Source organism: Sander lucioperca, chromosome 22 (assembly GCF_008315115.2).
Source record: "Sander lucioperca isolate FBNREF2018 chromosome 22, SLUC_FBN_1.2, whole genome shotgun sequence".
NCBI classification, from domain to species: Eukaryota; Metazoa; Chordata; class Actinopteri; order Perciformes; family Percidae; genus Sander; species Sander lucioperca.
This window is the reverse complement of record NC_050194.1, coordinates 19,387,046-19,403,224: the sequence shown is the minus strand read 5'-3', so window position 1 is coordinate 19,403,224 and position 16,179 is coordinate 19,387,046. Positions and strand designations below refer to the sequence as shown.

The window sequence follows — 16,179 nt, the reverse complement described above, 5'->3', positions numbered from 1 at the left end:
AGCTGTTAACTGCACTTGAATGATTGGTATACTTGAGCAAATTTGCTCAGAGGGGGACCAAAATAAGATTAAAACAATCTAAAACCCAAAGCCAGCAGCAAGTGGGGTCTGGGGACCCCCAGGTGTCCTTAAGATGGCTTTTATTTTCACTATAATTCCATCCATAAGTAACACAATGACAGACTGAATGTATGATTATTTTGATCACAGGTTTCATACACTTTCTGTAATAAAACATCTAAAAGCAAAAATCCTATCAAGTGGGGGACTCAGTTTGAGGTCCTTGAAGTGAAAGCAATTGAGAACCACTGCATTATAGTACAATAAAACATGTATTAAGTATGGTATAATCACAGAAATGAATTGAACATCTGGCTGTTAGGATACCTGAGAATGTAAAAGTGTATTCAGAAATGTTATAAGAAAGAAATCCTTATTTTTCAAATATCTGACACTAATGTTAGCATGCAGATATATCTATGGTTACCATTCTACTACAGTGTTTACTGATACTTTGTATCCTAGCAACAGACGTTTCTATGGTTGCAGTGGTGATTTTTTTTTTTTTTTTGTGCAAGCTTGTAAAATGCTGTAGCTTGTAACAGAATCACTAAGAATGGATGTATATGGGTCACACTTTACAGTGGACAGTTGCAGTATTTTGCATCTTTGGTAGATAATAGTTCCACAACAGAAAATAATAGCCTGAGTGGAAAAGTGAAGTTTTTTTTGTGATTTGGGTAAACTGACCCTTTAACCTTTACCTAGAGATTCTTTGTCCACAAGAAGTTGGATTACATGACTTAGTAGTTGAAAAACACTCTATGAGAAGGTAAATACGTACTTAGCAGTAGCAGTTCATTAGAAACTAATTAAGCCGCCTACACATGATCTGCGGAAAAAACGCTCTGCGCTGGCCGTTCCATTGTTTTTCTATGGGGAGAGCGGTGCAGCCCAACTAGCCGGGGCACTAACCATGGCGTCACACACTGTTCGGAATTGCCGCTCACCTTTCAAGGAGCAACCAATTCCAGAAGCGATGCACTGTGCCTATCTGCTCTGCGCCCTACCTCTCGGTTTTACCACGGATCATGTGTGGGCAGCTTTAGACATAAATATTGTGGTTCACACCAACTTTACACTGGTAACTTATAACCATTTAGGTGTCTCAGTAAGCCAAGCCAGCGAGCCAGCATTCACAATAGCTGGGCTTTATACTTGGGACACCTAAATGGAAACCTGTGTTTATTTAAAAATGTCCTCAGTGGGGGAAAAAAAGGTATAAAACATTAATAATGGATAAATAAATTGCTTTCCTCTAGTTGAGACAGTTCCAGGACCTTAGCATTATATATTCTGGCTTCACAGCACCATTGTTAATATTAATAGTTACACCTGTGTTTCCTGCTCTGACAACAAGTCAACATGTCTGCCGTGAGAAAGCTCTACTAGAGTCAACTTACCGTCTCTCTTTCTATGATTTTAAGCTCACCTGTCTCTATTTGAACTGACATGTCATTACATAAACCCAACCCTTCAGCAGGTAATTCAGGATAAAACAAACACTAATACACATGTAGTATTTTGAATGAACAACTCCTGGGCATTTTAATGTAATCAAGTCGACTGTGGGTTGTACCGGGTCTAACCACAGGTGCGCCAATAAGTTTAATTATACAGTATTTCAAAAACTCAAATCATTTCTGGTCAGGGTTGGGCAATGTGACAATACATTTCTACATTTTCCTTAAAGCTGCACTAATCAATATTTTTATACTAAATGGATCAAATGACTATGTGTAATAATTAATATGTGGAAAGGTAGCTTGTGTTGTTTTAGTGATGAATCCACAGAGAATTTTTGGTGAAAATGCTCTGATAAACCCACTGTACACTGTAACTGGGCTTTTAACACTGTCTTGCTTGATGTTAGTTTAGCATTTTTACCAGCGATAGCCAACACTGACGTCTAAAATTCCTTACCAACATGCTATTTAGTACGATAAAAACAGTATGTGAGATTCTTAATCTGTTTTTAGTACATTTTTGTAGTTACAGAGAGAGAGAGAAATTTAGTACCGTTGGGTACTGGTACTGAATTCCATGTACTGGTACCAGTTTAGATGTGAATGGTACCAAACCCTACCCTACACAAGTGAACACAAACTCAATCAATGCAGCTTTAAATATCAGTGGTTGTATTGGGCTGTTGTATGTAACATTGTGAATTAATATTGGATTTAGCATTAATATGATGAAGAACCTTGATTTATCAAATAGTTTCTCAATGACATTTCCAGAAAATGTACAAAATCATGAAATATCTATTAAATGTCAGACCATGGTGAAAAGGCATGTCATAATTTTCCAATGCCCAAAGACCAAAAGATATTTAATTTACAATTACATAAAACTGGGACAATCTTTGCTGATAAGTGGTTTGAACCATTAACTGATCCTCAAAATATGCTGTTTTATTTTCTATCAACAGAGTAATGGATTGACTAATAGTTTCAGCACTAATATAATGACATACAATGATAGAAGATTTTATCCACATCACCACCCCTGTTAAATGAACCGTAACAAGACTTGGATTAAACCTGCTGTGTACAGACACACACATGCACTGAGTTTCTCCACCCCGAGAACAAAAGTTGGGAGGAGAGAGAGCTGGAGAATCTAGTTCGTCTCATTAATCTTGTTAGTCCAATTAGGACACTGATACAGCCAGGGAGACGGAGAACTTTACCACCCCTTTGTGTGTGTGTCTCTCACACACACACACACACACAGGAAGCTGAGTGTCTGTGTCTGGGGATTTTAAAATGGACTTCTGAGGGAGGTTAACGTTAAACACACATACAAGCTTAACTATCTTGTGTTCGTCCCATCACCACACAGACGAACAGTTCTGACAGAATGAAAACAGACAGAATGAATGAAAACACACACACACACACACATATACACACACCATATGCAGCAGCACAGAGAAGCACTCAACCAAGCAGACAGGCCACTCAAAGCTTGCATTCTGTGCTAACCCTCTCCCACTCTCTGTCCATCTAGCTCGCTATCTCTGTCCAACCAGACAGCTCTCTCAGGAGCGTTTAGTCTCAGTGACAGCCTCCCACATCCATCTGTCAAACAACAAATTTCGGCTTTGAGAGAGCTCGACCGCATTCACACAATAACGTGTGTTTGTGTATGTGTGTGTTTGCCCTTCCACACACACACACACACACACAGGAGGCCCATGCTGAGTGAGACAGCATGAGAGTCATGCATCTTTAATGTAACATCACAGACGGCTAATAATGTAAGAGGAGCTGAGCTGTGTGGTGGTGGTGGGGAAAGATTGGGGGAGATTAGACCAAACCCCGCCCCCTGCCACGAGTGATGGGTTGAATGGTCCAGTCAACTAAACAGGAGTAGAATTTGATTTAGGAGAGTGGACATTCCCGATCAAATCATCCTGTCTGTTCAGTCGTCTTAGAGCTCACACACATGCAAAACGAATGTGTGATATCCAGATGGGCTGGCAGACGGCCTGTTGAGCAGCCTCTGTAGATCACAGTCAATGCTGTTAGATCTGTCCAAATGAAAACACACTTCATGAAGACTCAAACTGCAGAAGGAAACCCTGTCCTAGCGCTGATTGATTTGAGGAAAATTGTAAATTTTCTAACCATATTGCGATTGTGTGAACTCTAGGCCTGAGTTGGTGGTCGATGTAAAAGTTTGTGTCAGATATAAGCACAAATGTATCTTGTTTGATGAAAATAAAAAAGATGCAGCAATTAAAATGCCACGTAACCGCTAAGTCCTCAGTCAGATTACATCAGTGGGACCTTTGTATGTCTCTACTATCTGTCCATTAAATAAGAAGGAACCACCAACAGCTGGTTAGCTTTGTTAAACACAAACAATGGAAACGGGGGAAAGAGCTAGCGAGACGCATTTGACCACATAGTTTGTAGTATAAACGCTAATGCGTCCTGATACATCCCCGACATGAAGTAACAGAAAAATACGTCATCAATGCTGGACGTGGTGGTTGTTTTGGTGACAGCACACCAACGTTTTATAACTTGCCTATTTTAGAACGAGTTGGACAAAGTGTTGCATGATTGTCATCGCATTGCCTGATGGAAGGAAGTGTATTGGATTCTGCTGACAGCAATATTTCCAGCTGTACCGACACAACAGCTAACGTGACTGGCGAGAGTGTGGATGAAAAACTGTGGGGCCCTTTGACCTTCTAGCGGAAGTGACGTAGGCAGTAATGAAAGCTGGAGACACATCATAGATAGGTGTGAATGGCGATGTGTCTTGGCTGTCCACTTGTGTTCGGATCACCGAAACACATTTTAAAACCAAATGTAAACAGGGTCGTAGACACACTCCTTGGGTAACAGAAAGACAGAGGGGGTGAACAGTTTCACCTGCTGTCCCAGAGTTCTCAAATATCCATCCCATTTCTTCCCTTTCACTGACAACATGCATTAAACACCCTCCAGCATAAACACACACACATAAGGTTGACCTGATTTGGCATCAGTGGGCAGAGCACCGTGCTCATCTTTTGTCTGTGTGTGTGTGTGTGTGTGTGTGTGTGTGTGTGTGTGTGTGTGTGTGTGTGTGTGTGTGTGTGTGTGTGTGTGTGTGTGTATTGTCACGGTGGCAACTGCACATCTTAAATCCAGTCTGTCCTACTTAACCAGCAGGTCACTGAGGGGTGGAGTCTATGATGTCATGTAACTTGCCATGGTGAGGGGATGGGCTAATGACAATGGCTGTGACCTCAATGACCAGAGTCATGTCTTGGCTGAGGATGGCAATGCTGTGCTGTCCCTTACACAAAGGTACAATGACATTATGATGGTATGGGATGATATTTTCAACTTTACTTTCCATGGCAAAAAATACAGTAAAGGCCCAGTCACATAAGAAGGTTGCCCAGCAAAGTTCATCCACTCATCTTTGCAAAATAGTCTAGCTTGGTGACATAGTTGGTGAACTACTGTAGCTGGTGAGCTAAAAGGTGGGCGGCGTGAGGTGCTACAGGCCGCAGCCGGCCCCTTTTCCAAAAACCAGCACTGACAAGACATCTTACTGACGATACCTTAATCTACCAGGCAGTGACCATAACATTGGCCATGGTATCGAATTGCAAACATTAACAATTTATATCATAAACACCATAATTATGAGCAGCCAAAACATTCATGTCAACTTCCTAGCTGTAATTCAGAGTTGGGAATTTCTTAAGTGTCAATAAAAAAGTGTGAAAGTTGCTACAAAGACATCGTCGTGACACTTATCAAATCCAATATTAACACTAATATAAGTGATTCAGATAAATGTAAAGACGCTTCACACTATTTGTATCTATCACTTGTTAACAAATCACAAAATATATGAAAAGATATGTCACACAATATCTTATATCTGCAATGACTACTACAAGGCTAGAAATAATCTAAAACAATGTTGTTTTACTGTAGGCTCAAATGTTAGCCTCCCGAAGGCTTGATTAACTTAACAATAAACTGTTTTAACATTTTTTTTAAACGAATGGTGACTTCTTATTGTAGTCCTTCAGTCATTAATCCTGGCTGCTGTAAGTAAGAGCATGTGAGTGTGTGTTGATGCCAAGTGTCAAACAGTGGCTGGCTGACATCTGACGTGTTCCGTGTCCCTGTGAGGAAACGCTGTGTGGCTCCTAGCTCCTAGCAGCCTCCAGCTTGATATATTTACGTGTAGACAGAGCTTATTTCTACACCTCATATTCCACTCCCTCTCCTTCATCACTATTTTCCTCTTCTCCACAGCCTTCTCCTCTTTCCTGTCGATGTATTTCCATGTCCCTTTACCTCCCCAATCTATCTTTTCTTAATTTCTACCTTCTCTGCTTACTTTCTCTCTGTCTATCTGTCCGTCTCCAGGGCATGCCATTTTAAAAAACCTTAATTAAATACTTTTAAGGCTAAAACTGTTTTTAAGACTAGAAATGATGTGGACGAAACCAGCCTATATCCAATTTAAAATCTCTACTGGAAGTTATAAATGCAGATGATAACATTAATTTAACCATTTTGTATTTTATATTTGAGCTCAACAGTGACAACCAATCAGAGACATCGCTGTTAAGCTTAGGATTGTAGGTAGTGTAGTAATTCGCCATGACATTACAAATAAAATATATTTTTTTTTATAACATGGTTGATTTCATATAACGGAAAAGGCCAGTTACCAGTTTCAAGGTATACCTTGGTTTGAAAAAGTCAAGGTTTCAAAACCACAAACATTTTCCATCATACCGTTCCTAAGGTATGAGCTGTTTTTTATGAGTGGTCAAGGAGAGAAAGTGCAGTTTAGTAATCCGTCTCCCTGCCAGTGTGCAGTGTGTTTAAAAATAAAATACATTGTGTTCAATGGAAAATAAATATTGTTTTTTTTACCTAGACATAACAAAAAAAAACATTTTAAAGCTGTAATTGCAATACCGCAATACTGTGAAAACGTGATATTTCTGCTGAAGGTTATCATACCGTCAGAATCGTATACCGGCCCATGCCTATTACATATGGACTTTCACAAGGCGTTTCACAATTTCGTAGCTTGTGGTGAGTCTACCTTGGATGTTTAAGACATGATGGCTGATAATCAAAAACCTTACACAGAATATGAATGGGATTTTCAATTCCGGAACCACACTGTTGAGCTCTATAACACCTGTAGGAATTGGATCATAAAATCTAGCAAAGGCTGACACAATACTGGGGATCCTTTTTTTCCACTTATGGCGGATGATGGAAAGCAATCTTTTGTTGAAGAGAATTTGGTCCGCGTTGTACAGATGATTCAGTTACAAGGTACCAACACAGAACCATGAGAATATATTCCTAATGACCATGTTTTAATGTTCTAAAAAGGTTTAATTTTTTTTGTAATTAGCTAAATCATATACCAAAATAATTTTAGCATGGGCAAGTACACTGTGAATGTTTAATGGTATGCTTACGTTAAGAAAGATATCAATATTCTGTACAATAATATTTTTTCTTAGCTTTGGTCATAATTCTACATTTTACTCACTGGCTGCATTGTGGACACATGGGATTCTACCTACAGTATTACAATAACATTTGTGACAGCAGCCAAATATACCCTTTTATCTAAACAGCTTATTTAGAAGTGAAAAGTAAAATCAACAATATTGTAATCATCCTGTGTATTGCTCTGCCACTGCCATACCATAGTTACCACAGGAATGAACAGACACGGTTTTGTTTACAGTGGTATGTGGCTCACCTCTATATAAAGGCAATGGAAAGCAATTTTATTTATATAACACATTTCACTACAAGTAGACTCACTGTGTTTTATGTCAAAGGAACACGCTGACTTATTGGGACTTTAGTTTATTCACCGTATCCCCCAGAGTTAGATAAGTCCATACATACCCTTCTCATCTCTGTGCGTGTTGTAACTCTGTCTGACGGCCCCACCACTAGCCTAGTTTAGCCCAGATCCTGGAGGTAACCGGCTCCATCTAGCCTACTGCTCCCAATAAGTGACAAAATAACGCCAACATTTTCCTATTTACATGTAGTGATTTGTATTGTCACAGCGTGTACAAATAACAAGGTCACATGAGACACAGCCATCTTCTAACAAACTGGGAACTATATTCTCAGAAGGTGAAGCACTGCTACTCTCTGCTCCTCACCACGAGGCTTCTCAGGTGCTGCAAGCAAATCACTCCGCCCAAGTAGTAGTGCTTCGCCTTTCTGAGAATATAGTTCCCAGTTTCTATACGGTTAGAAGATGGCTCTGTCTCATGTGACCTTGTTATTTGTACACGCTGTGACTATACAAATCACAACATGTAAAAAGGAACACGTTGGCGTTATTTTGTCACTTATTGGGAGCAGTAGGCTAGTTGGAGCTGGTTACCTCCAGGATCTGTGCTAACCAGGCTAGCAGTGGGGGCGTCAGACAGAGTTACAACACGCATGGAGATGAGAAGGGTATGTATGGACTTATCTAACTCTGGAGGATACGGTGAATAAGACAAAGTCCCAATAAGTCGGCGTGTTCCTTTAAAAGGTAACATGTACAGAAAACATGTACATCAACTAACTTATTTGGCAGCAGGATTTGGATTATTTTATATCTTACATTAAGTGCAGATATTGCTCTAAACTCCATCAATACAAAGTATGTTGTGTCAATATTGACCTAAGAAGACACTCCGAATGATTATAGTGGACATTTAGGGTATCAGCTTTTAATTAATGAAGCTGAGACTTTTGACTTTTTATCTCCAAATAAGTGGTGTAAACTGAGCACAACTTGTCTGAAGCTTGTTGGGCCCAATAAACACAATGTGTTTAGCTGAGAGCCTGCAAACACAATCTCCACAATTATGCTAAAATGGAATTTTCCTTAAATAACGGACATGCAGCACAAAGAAACCTTTTAAGTTTCTCTACCTTTGATTTTAAATTATTCTGATTTCTCAAAGAACCCCCAAGGCACTGTTCTTCTTTGTTTTTACCGTTCTTACCAACTCTCACCTACCCATCTCTCTGTCTCTGGTGGGTGAGAGGCTGTCACCAAGGGGACGGGCTGTCATTGTCGCCATGGGGATGGGCTCCACAGAGCATCTCATTTACTGAGTGGGACAATTAATAAACATCAAAGCCTGGTTAATATTTCACCGGCGGCACAGAGCAGCAACCTGGCCCACAGCGCTCAGGTCCACGGATGTATCATGGAGAGGTGGTGGAAGGCAAAAGGGAACAGGGAGCGGAGTCGATGGGAATAACAGTGCTGAGACAAGAGGGAGGATGAGATGAGATGAGTGAGGCAGCAGAAGGGAGACGGAGAAAGTGAGAAAGACGGAGCTGAGGTACACAAGCCTCAGTGGAAGGAAGTGTAACATTGAATAAGAGTTTCTGGGACCATATTGAGGAATTTTATTCTTATATGAAGTTTTATTAATTTACATTTTATTTGATATCACTGATTCTGAAACCGCTGCTAGGGGCTCTGTGAGGCTGCACTGAGCTAAATGCTAACATGCCCACAATGACAATGCTAACATGCTGATGTTTAGCAGGTGTCATGTCTACCAAGTTCCCCATCTTAGTTTAACATGTTAGCATGCTAACATTTGTTAATTAGCACAAAGCAGGTGAGGCTGATGGGAATGTTAGGAGTTTTGCAGGAAGTTGGCCATAAACCAAAGTATTGGACAAATTTAAATGTTGACCCAAAGATGGTGCTAGATGAAAAAGAAAATCCTTCAAAAGCTGACGTGTTGAAAATATGTCATGACAATCCATCCAATCATTTTTTAGATATTTAACTGAAAAACCAAAATGTGAATCTCATGGTGGCGTTAGAGAAATAGTCGGGGGATCACGAAAGCCATTAGGATTCATACTCGTGGTACAGTGGATATCTGAACCATTTTTTATGGCAATCCATCCATTGTTGAGATATTTAAATCTGAACAAAAGTGGTTGACAAACCAACAGACAGACGATCACTACAGTCATGCTGCTGGCCAGCCTATACAAAGTTCATAACCAGTGCTGAAACAAGTTAGTGTGGTTATCACCAGACCAAGCTCAAATGACTCTGTACGCAATTGGATAGTCCTTCAACCAATCAGACCAACGATCCGGGTGACGTAGCAGCAACGGCGGCATCAACGGGTTGCTGCCTGCGCTTCGGTGACCGCCATGTTGAATGTAAACAAGAAGCTGCTTGGTCGCTTCTCTATCGTCATCGTGTTAAACCCGCCAATAGCGCGCCAGGTGGATAAGCCAGTCTGTGATTGGTCCCCGCAAAATTGTAATGGAAGCAGGATAGATAAATGTACAGCTTGCCAGCCTGAGCTGCAGGGCGACATCAAATCGCCGGCAGATCGGGCTGGGTTTACCCAGTCTAGAAAGAAGTAGATAATTGGGCAAATGACAATTTTGCTGAACGAAATCCTTTTATCAATAATTTATCAAACAAAAATACCAAAACGTTCTCTTTTTCCAGCTAATCAAATGTGACAATTTTTTGCTTTTCTTTCTTTAAAGTTTTAGTGCGTAACATTCAAGCCATTGCCAAATGAGTTGCTACAAAGCTAATTAACACTATCAGCTGTTTTTACATTGGATACTAGCAACTCCGTGGAGGAGTGGGGACGGTGCGCCGCTGTTGTCATTACTTAAAATTCCTCAAGGGGGAAAAAGAAACTATTCATTATAGCTTTAATTTGGTTGTAAATTTAATATTTTTTGGTTTTTGGACAAAACAAGCAAGTTTAATATGTCACCTTGGACATTAGCAAATTGTGATGGGAATTTTACACTTTTTTGTGACATGTCATGGGCTAAATGGTTTACTCATACATCACAGAAATAATTGACAGATTGTTAGTCCTATTTATCATACATCATAAAGTTTTAGCCTTTACCACTTTGTAAACGTTTAAGTTGTATACTCTGCGTTACCCTGGTTATTTCTATAACAGGTTATTCTCTTTGAAAATGACCACAATGACTGAGAAGACAAGAGTCTAATTGGTCAATAAATATATCACATGTTCATATTCACGCAGCTTATTACAGTACTAGCAGTCCGTGAATGTTATATATAGTGCTAGCATCCTGCAGGAAGACACTGGGTGGCAAAAGTTTAAGAATGCACTTTTTATTCTCAATCTTATTTTGAAGCGTACAGTATGCTGTGGGAAACTAGTTTATGACACAAATAAGTAAAATGTTTAAGAAAAAAACTTGACTGATCCGACTCAGACAACCTATTAACTACTATATTATGTTTCCCACCGTTTCCTTATTGAGTCTGAACTCTATATCCGTCACTGGAGACTGAAGAGTAAATGAAAGTAGAAGCATCAGGAGGGAGCAGATGAAAGAGGAATGTAAGGTACACATGCCAGCGAGGCAGGAAGGAGGAAGATGGTGGTTAAATGAAGACAGGAGGGAGGTGGGGGAAAGTAAGGAAGATGAGGGGAATCACTGTTGGAGATGGGAGGATGAGGGAGACATGGGAGGCAGAAGTGGTGAGTAATGGAGTTATGAAGGGAGGAGGACAGAGGGGAAGTGGGAGGGACTGTTTTGCTGTAAGGCAGATGTATTGATGAGCCAGCAGGCTGATCGATGGGATGTGGTCAATCAACAGAGTGATCCATATGCTCTGACCTTACTCTGGACGGCTGAGGGACGAGGTGTGTGTGTGTGTGTGTGTGTGTGTGTGTGTGTGTGTGTGTGTGTGTGTGTGTGTGTGTGTGTGTGTGTGCGTTATTTATATGTATACACTAATACAGTGTAGGATTAAATAACTATAAATCAATTAAACCCCTCATAATGAACCGTCTAGTAACAACAAATATATATATATAAAAAGTAATAACTGAAAAAATGAAAAAACTTTCCTAAGACATCAAATATGAGTTTGGTAAAAACCACAATGAAGATTTTGTTGCCTCTCTGTTTTACATCATATGTTAATCCAGCTGAGAACAGAGTCTGTATTAAAAACTCTGGCAATAAAGAGTTTTCAAAACAGTATTACCATGCTACAAACATGGCATTTTGACAAAAATTAATAGTAGGCTAAAAATACTGTAATAATACAGCTAAACATTTACTGTTCAACTGTTTATAATCATATTTAAAACACGCTTCAAGTATATTGTATGTATTTTGTTTAAATTGCATGTCCTCAGCTCCCAAAATGTAAAGCGAGACAAGATAAAACAAAGTGTAGAAGTGGAACCACATTGCATGTTAAAACTGGAGACCAAACTTGCAGACCCCAAACAAACAGCTCTTTATCCCCTTACATACAGATATACTGTATATGCTGCAGTCCAACATCAGTCCCTGGCGGCCGACGCAAATGAGATAACTGACGAGAAACCGTAACAAATGAAAGGAACTTCAGTCTTTCCCACCACTATTTTATAGTAAGTATAAATGTGTATCTCTCAACATACAGTGAAAGGAAACTTGTTGGAGACGTTGAACCAGGTTGTGGCGAAGTTTCAAACACCATCTACATTGTTTGTGTGCTCAGTTTATAAGTGTAACTCTACAAGGGGAAAATAAGGGCACGTCATTTGTCTTCTTCAAGTCCAACGAGGCAGGAGGAATGTGAGGAACGACTACATGCTGGACCTGAGATGCCCAAATCAGATATAATGCAAGTCCAAACAGCTCCTATGTCACAGTTATAGGAGGTAAAGCTGCAGAATAAAAGTACTAAAAAAACAAAAAGCTCTACATGACAATACCTAACTAGACCTGAATAAACAACCAGCCAATGTCTCAGCACAGAGACGCACATACAGTTTGACAACAGACATGTGCAATTGAGTTCACAGTTAACACAGTTAGTTGCAGCATGCTTCTACCAAGATCTAATAGTGTTGGTGATTTGCTGTCTAACGTTACAAAACTCTCCTCTACACACAGAGACAGGGCTTACGTAGTAGGAGCTGAAAAAAGAAAAAATAGAAAGATTTGTGCCGTAATGTGTAATGTTGTAATTTCAATTTGGTAAAATGGATTTTATAAAATTGGTATCGTTTAGGAACCGGTATCGAAGTCAAGGTATTGGTATCATTACTGGTTTCGAAAATTTAGAATGATACCCAGCCCTAGTGAAGAGACATCCAACAAGGGTTTGCCATTTGAAGAGAATATCTTGAATTGGAGGTAAGGTGAGCATGTTTGTGACTGCCCAAACAACTGAGAAATGCTCTGGACGCTATAAACAACAACCAGAGAGGAGCCCAAAGGTAGGGATGTATCATCCCTGATATACTGACCTTATTAGGTGGGTTGGTTATCGTCCAGAATTAACAATTAAATACAGTTTCTTTATTCATTACTGTCATTATAAAATGCACTGTTTCTGCTACAAGTTGCACTCATTCTGAGTAATATTATCTTATTTATCCCAGTGAGTTACACACAGTGAAGTCGCTGTTAGATAGATTTTAAATTTGGGAAGAAGACAGCAACGGTATCTGATCTGTACTCAGTATCTGTAGGTACCCTGAGTTAAGGGATCAGAATCTGTACCAGAAGAGAAAAAGTCAGATCAGTGCACCCCAATTCATGAGCAAGGAATGGAGCTGCCCAAAGGGGATCTGGCCATGCAGTGGTTGTGCTGGGAAGCCTTCAGGAAGAAATGTGTGTAAATGAATGAATCTTGTAAGGCAGCAAATGAAAAAACTAGTCTATTTCCTAGATGAATAAGTTAAAAAGAACTTGCTTTTGGTAGGGCTGTGCAATTAATCGAATTTTGATCACGATTTCAATTTCGGCTCATAACGGTCTCAATAACAATGTATCAACGAAAAACGATTATTTGGCACTTTACATTTTGCAAGTAAATTCTTATGTTGTTGTGTTCTGAATGACACGGATTTATGCCACAAATTGACTTTGATCTTGTTAATTTTTCTTTTTCTTTTATTTGAATTTTATTTATTACTTGTTTTCAAAAGTTTGTGAAAGTGCACTACATCAGTTGATCTTATTTATTGCTATTTAAACATCTGAATATATTTTTTTATTTTAAGGGGAATTCAAAAAGTACAATGGGAAAAGTATTAAGGGAAATTTCACAGTTCAAGGTGTTTTCACTGTTGATTTGTTTACCTGTTTCACTATTCAATAAATGCAACATCTTTCCAAGAGTCAACGAGTATCTGTGTTAAATAATCATGACTTTTTCCATAATCAAGCAGCCCTAGCTTTTAGTTGATCATTTACTTAAAATATTTGGATAATGTGGCGAGGGGACACTGGGCAAACTGTGCACTGTGCATTTTCTGCCTGATGCCTTTAAGTAACCACAAGCACATCAAATATGCAATGCAAACAATGTAACAGCAGGGTTGTTGCAAACACTGTATGCTTCTGAAACTGGTGCCCTGTTTGTTTCAGGGCCTAGAGTCTGTTATGAAATTTCATTCCACCTGCACAAGCACATGTGCAAATTTACCTATGCATACCTGTGACTTTCGGACCCAAGGACTTCTGCCCCTATGCTCTGTGGGTAATTAAAACACACTGAAACATTCACAGATCAAACACATACCCAGTCCTCATAGTGCCTGGTTCCGTTCTGCAGCAGGTCCTCCAGCTGGATGGTGCAGTTGGCCACAAAGTCATCATATCCGATGGGTGCATCGTGGAAGACAGACAGTTCCAGACTCCTTCCCTCACGAACCTCAGTGCAGAACTCCTGGTGCCAGGCGGGGCTGTTGGTCTTGGTCCTGGTGGCGGTCTGGCCAAGCCGGGTGTGATCCAGATTCAGGGCCAGGTAAGGGTCCAGCAGGAAGGAGCCGCTCTTCCCCACAGCGTGACGCAGGGCCCATGGTGTGGGCTTCAGGTCCACTGCCTCACACACTCGCACCTTCAACAGGCCACTGAACACAGGCATGGCTGCAGGCGGTTGGGATGTGTATGTGTGTGTGTGTGTGTGTGTGTGTGTGTGTGTGTGTGTGTGTGTGTGTGTGTGTGTGTGTTTAGGCTAGTCTGCCTGTTCCTGTACACAAAGTGTTTCCTTCCAATGAGAGGGGTCACTGCACAGTCCTGCTACATCCCATAATGCCGCTGGCTCCTTGGACTCTCAGTCTAGTACAGCCATATCTGAACACTGTTATCTACACACGCACATACAAACAGAGACACACGCGCTTACAATACAGCTGATCTCTAATGGGATGAAAAAAAAACGCAGTAACAACGCAGACTCACACCCTTCAGAGGTCGCTTGCTGAACACTCTCCCACCCGAGCGGCTGTCTTGTTTGTTTATGGTCGGTCCCGTGCGCCACACAAGATTCCTGTTTCGGCGTAAACAGGCCGAGATATAAAACAGCAGAGAGGGGGAATGCGGGTTAACGAGCTCCGGTTGGGTTCACGTGAAGCCCCGGAGCGTCCCCACGGTCTTGTGTGTCTCTCCCGGGTCAGGGTGGGAGACAGCGCGAGCAGCCGCGCCTAGCCATCCGGGATTGGTGCTCCGTTTCCAGCCCCTCGATCGCTCTTCTTTGGGATAATCTCCTTGTTTCGACCTCACAGCAACGCGATATTTGCGCGTACTCTCGGAAAGCAATGCCTTTTTGCCCCCTCAATGCAGTCTTTTTCGGGCTCACGAGCACCTCAAATACATCACGGTGCTTCGCTCCCGTTCGGTTTTTTTTCTCCTTTCGGTCCCTGTTTCCCGTCCCCTCTCTCTCCTGAATCTGAGTGAGCTCGAGCTGCAGGAAATGCGCAAAACGCGTCACCCGAGCTGCCGGTCTCTTGCGCCGGATGAGAGAAAAGAGAGACTTTGTGTGTGTGTGTGTGTGTGTGTGTGTGTGTGTGTGTGTGTGTGTGTGTGTGTGTGTGTGTGTGTGTGTGTGTGTGTGTGTGTGTGTGTGTGTGTGTGTGTGTGTGTGTGTGTGTGTGTGTGTCATGGCCAGACAGCCAATAGAGCCAGTCAATCAGTCAGTCCTTATGCATGGTCACAGACAGCCTACACACGTAAAGAGTAAAGAGTAAAGAAGAAGAGAGTCTGCAGAGACAGACATCACGTATCAATCATCAAGTATCTTAAAATATTACTGTTTCCATACCTGCTACAGTCACACCATCAGCTCCTATGAGAATATCAGAGAGGTGTGATGGTGTTTTTTGTCAACAAGGGAGTGTTGATAAGGGGACAGCAGATTCAAAATTACACACTAATACCTGTCTATATATTTACAATGTCCTATATCCAACCTCAATAGTATTACGATATATTGCATCTTTAGCAACTTCTTTATTCATTATATTTACATGTAATATGCAATTTCAATGCAGCAACCATATACATACATTACATACACTTGGGCAATTGATTGTGATGAGTATGCTGCAACAATGCTTATTGTATCAGAAATTAATACTGAACTCGGTTTTACCTCTTTTTTTATCTCTATGTATGAGTCCATTGTATGCATGCATTTCTGTAAATGATGTGTTTGTATGTGTTTGTATGTAACTACTGTAGTTCTGTTGATGTTATTTTGTGTGGGAGCTGTTACACTTTTTACATCTAATGATAAAAAAAAAACAATAAATACACTTGCATTACCAATGTA

At 40.6% G+C, this 16,179-nt stretch overlaps 1 protein-coding gene across 1 annotated transcript in view; it reads right to left on the bottom strand.

Annotated features, from left to right (window-relative positions):
- Positions 1-15,368, bottom strand: part of prkcea (protein kinase C, epsilon a) — a 38,640-nt gene extending 23,272 nt beyond the window's left edge. Inside the window, exon 1 of the mRNA XM_031315580.2 lies at positions 14,149-15,368. Within this exon, the coding sequence (XP_031171440.1) occupies positions 14,149-14,493 (345 nt within the window). The 5' untranslated portion in view covers positions 14,494-15,368. The remainder of the gene's footprint in view (positions 1-14,148) is intronic.
- Between the last annotated feature and the right edge of the window lie 811 nt (positions 15,369-16,179).